This window comes from Cibotium barometz, chromosome 30 (genome assembly GCF_041138505.1).
Source record: "Cibotium barometz isolate CiBa-2024 chromosome 30, ASM4113850v1, whole genome shotgun sequence".
NCBI classification, from domain to species: domain Eukaryota; kingdom Viridiplantae; phylum Streptophyta; class Polypodiopsida; order Cyatheales; family Cibotiaceae; genus Cibotium; species Cibotium barometz.
In genome coordinates this window covers 998,134-1,005,619 of record NC_141075.1, presented here as the reverse complement: position 1 = coordinate 1,005,619, position 7,486 = coordinate 998,134, and the positions used below count along the sequence as shown (strand labels likewise).

Genomic DNA, 7,486 nt, shown 5'->3' with positions numbered 1-7,486 from the left:
CAAACATCTGATGCAGAATGAGTGAATCTTCCTTCAATCCAAAGGTCATTGAGAGATAATGTTTGGAAACCTCGGTGATACCATTTGTGGTTGCTAGCTCCACCTGCTTACTTCCAAATTTGTCCTCTAGATATGCAGTTTCCATTGTGCAAAGAGCAGTAAAGAAGACTAATTACCAAAGAAGGAGATGAGCATTACTTCAAAGAGGTAGCGTCTCAAAGAAATCTTGAAATTTATAATCTTCAGGATTTCTTCACATTAAGATATAGAAAATAGTTATCTTAAAAACTTATTTAGAAAACCTCGCCTTTTTTGAGATCACAAAATCTTAAAGCGAAGCCCGGTTACAGCATCATGCCATGGTTAGGGAGAGTGGCATCTTAAATGATTTTTATATTAGTTGTCATTGCTAGAATTAATTTCACCTCAAAGTAATATATCATTAATATTAGTTTATTAAAAAAAACATATATATATAAATATATACTAGTCTTCAATGCGGCGCCGCCTACGGCGGCGGCTTATCTCTCTCTTCCCCTCACCCCTGGGCCCTGGCGCTCCTTCTCTCTCTCTCAGCCTTCATACTTCATACTTCACCGTTTGAGCAACAACAGCTACACTTATGTAGTTATGATGTCCTTTTCCTGTGTAGTTGCTCAGGATGCTATCGTAGTGGAGCAATTCTATTGGGAATGCAAAAACGTCTGCACGGAATTTTGTTGGGAAACCCATAGTATCGTATGACTGCACGAGCATCCATGAGCCACGCAGGAGCATCCACGACCTACGCCAAGAATGGCTCCAAAAAGAAAAGAGGTGCATTTTTCCTCTTGAATGTTCACTCTTAAATGGTCCCTCCTGCATAGTTCGCTGGCGAAACTAGCAGGAGGGATGATGTTGCTTGCGAGGAGCTGTTGCATGCGCATGATGTTAACAGCTTGCGGATAATGTGGCTTGAGAGAACTTCCAATGCTCCTCCTGCATAGTTCGCTGGCGAAACTAGCAGGAGGGAACAACATTGCATCAATCTTCTTCCTACTCAATCAGTGTGTGGTTCAGTTTGCAGTCCCTCCATATGCTTGTACGTATGTGTATGTACATACATGAGACTCTCAGCCTTATGTATTGTGTATGTATTAATGCACTTGTGTAGTTATGTATGCCTACACCTGAAACAATTGGATCAAGCGACCCTTAGCCTCATGTATGTGCATATTTGAATGCATGCACTAGGTATGAATGTATATAATTATGCATGCTTACCCTAAAACGCTCTTTTGGAGGGGAGAAAACATGCTTACCTTGGATCAAGAGACTCTCAGCCTCAGTGGAGTCAATGAAGGTGACCACCTGATTGGCATCATTGCTTGCTCTGAGAGCATACTGCTTTCTCATCATGCCAGAGTCGTGGGGGACAATGGAGACCTGCATCTTGACATGCTTGTTGTTGAGCCGTCTGACCTTCACCTGGGCATGGGTGTCCCCAACCTTGTAAAGCCGGCGGAGCTCGAGTTGGAGCCCTGCTTTCCCCCCTGTAAAGGGAGCAGTCAGGGTCACACTGCCCACATGAACCTGCTCCACAATGTCCCCTGGCACAAGCTTGTCCTCCCCCAAGTAGCTCAAGGAGCAGGGGATTTCGTGGATGAGGTTGACAACATCTTACTGATGTGCATTGCTAGTGTGGAGACAAAGAAGAGGTGTGGAAGACATAGTTCGCTGGCGAAACTAGCAGGAGGGAGCAACGTTGCACACTTTCTCCAAAAGATATAGCTCCAAACAAGAAACATTACTGCATGTGGTGGCCTTCCATAAGGCTGGCCAAAAACCATAAAGGCTGCTCCAATCAAGAAACAACATTGCATGTAGTCATGTAGAGATGTAGATTGCTATGGCGAAAGTGTCCCTTTGTGTGCTTATGCTCTGCCTATCCTAGAGCTTTTTGGATGTAGATTGTTACAGCCCTTGTGGTCATTGCAAAGTTATTGCCCTTGTGGCTTTCTTTTATAACAGGCATGGGTGTATGTGTTTTTGCAAAGAGACTTTTGGCTTCTTTAAATGGCATGTAATTGAAAAACCCAATATTTTCTCTCTATCATATATATATATATATTCTTGCAGGCAGTGAAGACTAGAAAGAGAAAAACTCTTGCAGCATCTAATGCTAGTACCAAGAAATCAACCATGGAGCCTACTGAGAGCATGGAGCATCTTGAAGATAAACAAGAGGATGAACAAATGGTTGAAGACACAAATCTGGCTACTAGTAAAGAACTAGTTCATGTTGCAGCTACACAAGATGATTCAAAAGATAAGGATGATACACCTGACGAGCTGATTCCTCAAGCAATCTCTAAGGCAGATGGTTCTGACTTTTTGTCTAGGTTGGCTCTTAATCCTGGAATTCTAGCACCTAGGATTCCCCTTTGCAGGTGCAGGATAAATGAAAGGGTTAGAGAGCTTAGACGTGATTTGTCCAGATTAAAGTCAGTTTTGGAAAAAGAGGGCTATATGGCAATGAAGGGTAGCTTGATTCTGTCAACTAATTTGCCTGATGGGTCTACCTTGGATGTTGATGAAACAATAACAAGTACTTGGGATAGGCATTGGCAGGCTATCAATGCTGAGTTTGAGGAGGAGCTTGAATCTAAGGAAGAGTGGTCTATGTTGAGGGGGAAAATGTTTTTTGTATGGGAGGGTAATCACAGGACTGCAGCTTGGATGGAGTGTATCAATGAGAGTTTTGCAAATAACAAGGGAAAGCATATCAGAGTTCAAGCTGAGTTCATTGTACCAAATGAAAAAGATGAGCAGGTTCTTGTGGCTACTCTACAGAGAATTAACTTGTAAGATTCTCTCCCATATCTCTCTATATAATGAATGAATTTCTTTTCAATTTGTATTTTTGCACTAGGATTTGTTAGTATTGACTATTGTCAATCTTTATTTAGGATGCATGAAGAGGCCATTGTTATTACAAATCTGAAGGATTATCTCTATCACACAAGTACCCTTTGTGCATTGGATGAGACACCTCTCATGGAGAGTTTCACTGAAGCGGAAAAGAATCACATTGCCTCCGTGAGAGCAAGAGAGGCAAGCATGGGAAAAAGGGTGTGGTATCCCTTGACCCAGTCAATACTAGGCCGCATGGTTTTTGCAGTAGGTTTTCTTTTGAGAAAGTGGTTTCAATTCATTCTATGATTCTTTTTTTTTTACTTTTTGTTGTTTTTTGGGTTTTTCATTTTTTATTGCAGGGAAAATGGGACACAGCATTTGAGGTAGCATGCAAGAAGATCAATCCAGGACTTTCCAAAGAGGATAGAGATGTGGAGGTGACAAAGGCAAAGAAGAATGTTATCAAGACTTACAATAGAAAAATGATAAGGGTTTGTTGATATTCACTTTCATGTATTTTTGGATACCTTTCTTTTGAGTTTTAAAGGAATGACTGGCTATTTAAGCTTTTGTGTAAAAGGATATTGCTTTTATGTCTTAGATGCTTTCGGTGGTTAATCCATCAAATGGCAAAGAATGGTTTGAGATATTGTGGAAGCTTCCCTTTGAAGAGCCCCAATATAAAATTAGTTTGGAGAAATTATATGCACTATCCTCAGCAGCATGTTCTCCAATTCTTAAATGCTCAATGCTAAAGCTTCTAGGACAAGATGACAATGTAAAGCAATCTTATGGGATGCCTCTTGGAGACCATCAATACATTTCATGGTTGGCCAAGGAGGTGTGGATGGACCAATTGCTAGAGGATGCAGCCAGATTGGTAAAACAGGTGGTGGATTCTAATATCGGCAAGGAGAAACTGACATTGCCTCAAGAGCCAAGTTTGGAAACATACTTCATGGACATTGTTGGGAGGTATCGAGCTGTATTGTTTTATTCATTTGAGAGAGAGATGAATGTGGCAACGCCAGCAGCAAAACATGTTGACTTAAAAAATGCTTCTAGACGTTTGGTCTACAGGTGAGAAATAAGATATCAAGTTTAGTGGTATTGCTGTTTAGAAATATTGTAATATTATGCTTTTCTAAAAGTTTGTTTTTTTGCTTGGGTTTAGATATTTGCTGATGCTTATCTCTACGAAGAAAATGCCTTTCTTGCCTCATGTTTGTAAGGCATGGACAGTGGATTCTACATTCAGCATGTACTCATGTTCTATCTTTAGAGAAAACAACCAGACAGGTGGGGCTTTGATGATAACTGAGTGGGAGAGGAAGAAGTGCCCTTGGTGGCTGGACATGAAGAGGGGGGAATGTTTGGAAGAGGACAAAGAGATATACTTGCGGCATTTGAAGGGGGAGTGCATGTCTGACTCTGGTTCTTCAGGTTCTGTTAATGAGGAGGAGAAGAAAAGGATCGATGAAGAATTGCGAGCCTTGAAGGAAAAGGACCTACAGGAACAAATTCAAGCCTCAAATAAGGGGGGACGACCACCAAATAAGCCTGTGAATGAGAGTCAAGGTAAGTTTACTATATTGATGTAGGATTGCATATAATGTTACAAATGTGTACTCTTTAAATGGATGCATTTTTTGGTTTTCTGGATCATATAGTGCTTGATCATGTAGTTCCAAGAAGTGGTGCAAATCCATCGGGGTTTGTTTCATTGACTGCTTTTCGTGAGCAAGAGAGGCTTGGTGTGAGAAGTCAAGTGAATGTATGGACATATGACTATATTCAGTTGGGAAAAGAGTTGCTAGAGCATAATTTCAAGGAGGGCTTTGAAGTCATGAGACAATTTTTCATGAGTCACTCCCTACAACAAAAATTCAGAGGAGGCAAGCCATGTAGTTGGAGCATTGACTTCACTGTCATTGATTTGCCAACAGGTTTGTAAAGACCTGCCCCCTTTTCCAATGGAACCTCTCTCTTGGCACACCTCTTATTTGTAACATTTTTTGAAACTTGCTTTCTATTTTGGCTTGTTTTCTTGGATTGTCTTTTCTCAGGAACTCCAGTTGCAGGCTGTGATGATGGGATTCCTTATTGGAATCAAATTAGTGAGGATCATATAAAGAGTTCTTTGGTGGTGGCCAATGCTGTGATGGATGACTTGGGTTGGGTTTTGGTTATCACTAGTCCTACTCACCTTTCTCTTGTGGAGCGAGTTGCTACTAGGACACGCATGGTTGCCGGATTTCGTTGGGCTTTAAACTCTTCAGAGCCTTACAGCTATGAAACAAGACTAGGAGTGTCTACAAAGGTAATGCTACCATGTACATTTATATTGATGTTTATTAAGTAGCTTGCAAGTTGTTGAAAATAATACTCTCTCTCATTATTGTATTTACATGTAGATGACATTGCTGCATGTGGTGGCCTTCCATAAGGCTGGCCAAAAACCAGTTGTTAACCTTTTGAATGCTCAAAAGGTAAGTTATAAAGTGTAAGGTTTGTGCGGTTTGTGCTATTGTGTTGTGCATTCCTTGAATGGATAATTTAGTTGTGTTTGCTTCTTTTTCTTTTTTGTAGGTAGGACAAGCGTTGGACTTAGACTTCTCCAAAGAGGTCTTGGTCCATTGCTTGCCTTCATCTGCAAGGGCTAAGCGTGATGGTAAGAGTGGAGGTTGGAGGGGCCCACTTGAAAAGAGTGTCCCCCTGATGTTGTTCTTCATGGAGGCCTTATGTCCACATTTAGGCTCAGTGCTTGAGATGGGAGGTGGGACTGGCTCTGTTATGAGAGCTGCTATGCACAGTGCACAATTGTGCATGGTGATTGAGAGAGATGATGAGATATGTACCAGTCATTTGATGCCATTTGTAGATAATTACTATAAAGTCAGCACTGGAACTGCTGACTTGGGTGGTGGGTTTGGAGATTTGCTTGGGGATGATGAGGAGAGTTTGGCAATCACAGATGTTCCACTGGACTAGTGAGTATCTCTATGCTTTGAAAGCACCATGGAATTTTGAAATATTCAGATGATAAGGTTCAATGTTTGTTGACCATTTTGTAGTTGTTTGCCTTCTTATGCAGAGAGCATGGCAAGAGAGATGGAGGCAGACACTCGTTATGATCACACTACTCGGCAATCTAAGAAGAGACCAAAATGTTATTTTGTAGATGACATTGCTATTTCAGAATAACTGCAATAATAGGGTTTTTTTTTCCCTTCCATGAATTACGTGTATTGCCTTAAGTTTTGGACATCTTTGCTACAAGTGATTTTAATATTATGTTTTAATTATGCTATTTTGGTCATTTTTGTGCGCACATATAAAAGTGAATTAAAAGACTCACACACATATATACACACACATATGCATGCACACTACACATACATACACACACATACATAGGTCTTATTGCTTGGTAGATCTTATGGTGACAATTAGGTGGATTGCCATGACTACATGTTCAATCTATCTTACAATCTCTCTCTCTCTCTCTCTCTCTCTCTCTCTCTCTCTCTCTCTCTCTCTCTCTCTCTCTCTCTCTCGTTTGTCACCACCTGTAGTTTCAAAGAGAACTATAGTTGGGTGTCGGTCTTCTTTTTCTCGCTCGAAAGAATCTTGCTCGTAATTTTTTGCTCATAGCATTGACGTACTCATAATTACTGGGGTGGTAAGTTTAAAAATTACAAAAAAAATTCTTATCCTTTAAAATATTGGGGTGTAAGTATAATAATTACCCACTAATTATTGATGTGTTAAGTATAATAAAGAAAACTCTTGTAATTATTGGGATGCTAAGTATAATAATTACCCACTAATATTTTTTCACCAAACCCATCATAGTCCTATTTCATAAAAATATATATGTGAGCCTAGGTTATACAGAAAAATGTGTGAGCCTTGATCATACAAAAGAAATGTGTGAGCCTATAGACATGAGCCTATAGATGATAGATGTGAATCTAGATCATTAAAAAAAATGTGTAAGCCTATAGACATGAGTCTATAGGTAAGCATGAGCCTTAACCCGTGAGTCTATAAGCATGAGCCTAGAGGCTTGAGGCCACTAGTAGGTGTGATGAGAGGCTAACTCATTAGATGTCTGTGAGCTTGTTTCTTCAAAAATTATGTGAGCACACAAACATGAGTCTAGACCGCGAGTCTAGAGGCATAGGTCCAGAGACATGAGTCTAGAGATGTGTGTCCAAAGGCGTGAGTCCCATAGAAATAAGCCCAAAGGCGTGAGTCCCATAGAAATAACCCTCATGATCTTGACTCCCCAAGAAAAGGGATATCTAGTAAATGCCATGAAAAGCAATATAGAGCATCAAAGAAAGCAAATTTGTTGTAAAAATCTGAGTGCACACACAAGACACACCTTCTATCCATTTCCCAAGCACATCATCTCCATTTTTCACTAAGAGTATCAATTCTTTTTCCCACATTTTGCATCTCCTAGGAAGCTTGGACACATACACGTGCAACTAACCTCATCAATGGAAACCCTCTAAGTACATATATAGATGGGGGGACCATGGTAGGTGTGGGAGCCAACCTTATCTCCTGTATAACAATTGGC

General features: G+C 40.4%; 1 protein-coding gene across 1 annotated transcript; it reads left to right on the top strand.

Moving 5' to 3' along the window:
* The first annotated feature begins 1,775 nt into the window (after positions 1–1,775).
* Positions 1,776–5,728, top strand: LOC147621065 (uncharacterized). The gene is made up of 10 exons (XM_086823738.1): positions 1,776–2,843; positions 2,949–3,145; positions 3,181–3,386; positions 3,497–3,975; positions 4,070–4,473; positions 4,581–4,841; positions 4,962–5,215; positions 5,310–5,384; positions 5,485–5,566; positions 5,709–5,728. The coding sequence occupies exons 1-10, from the start codon at positions 2,182–2,184 to the stop codon at positions 5,726–5,728; spliced, it is 2,640 nt and encodes an 879-aa protein (XP_086679864.1). The 5' UTR covers positions 1,776–2,181.
* Positions 5,729–7,486: the final 1,758 nt, after the last annotated feature.

Excerpts from the sequence above, each read along its gene's own strand:
- LOC147621065 (XM_086823738.1), top strand. The coding sequence starts at position 2,182 with ATGGAGCCTACTGAGAGCATGGAGCATCTTGAAGATAAACAAGAGGAT. Across the intron at positions 2,844-2,948 it reads ACTCTACAGAGAATTAACTT|GATGCATGAAGAGGCCATTG; the intron begins GTAAGATTCTCT and ends ATCTTTATTTAG. Across the intron at positions 5,567-5,708 it reads TGCAAGGGCTAAGCGTGATG|TGCACAATTGTGCATGGTGA; the intron begins GTAAGAGTGGAG and ends TGCTATGCACAG.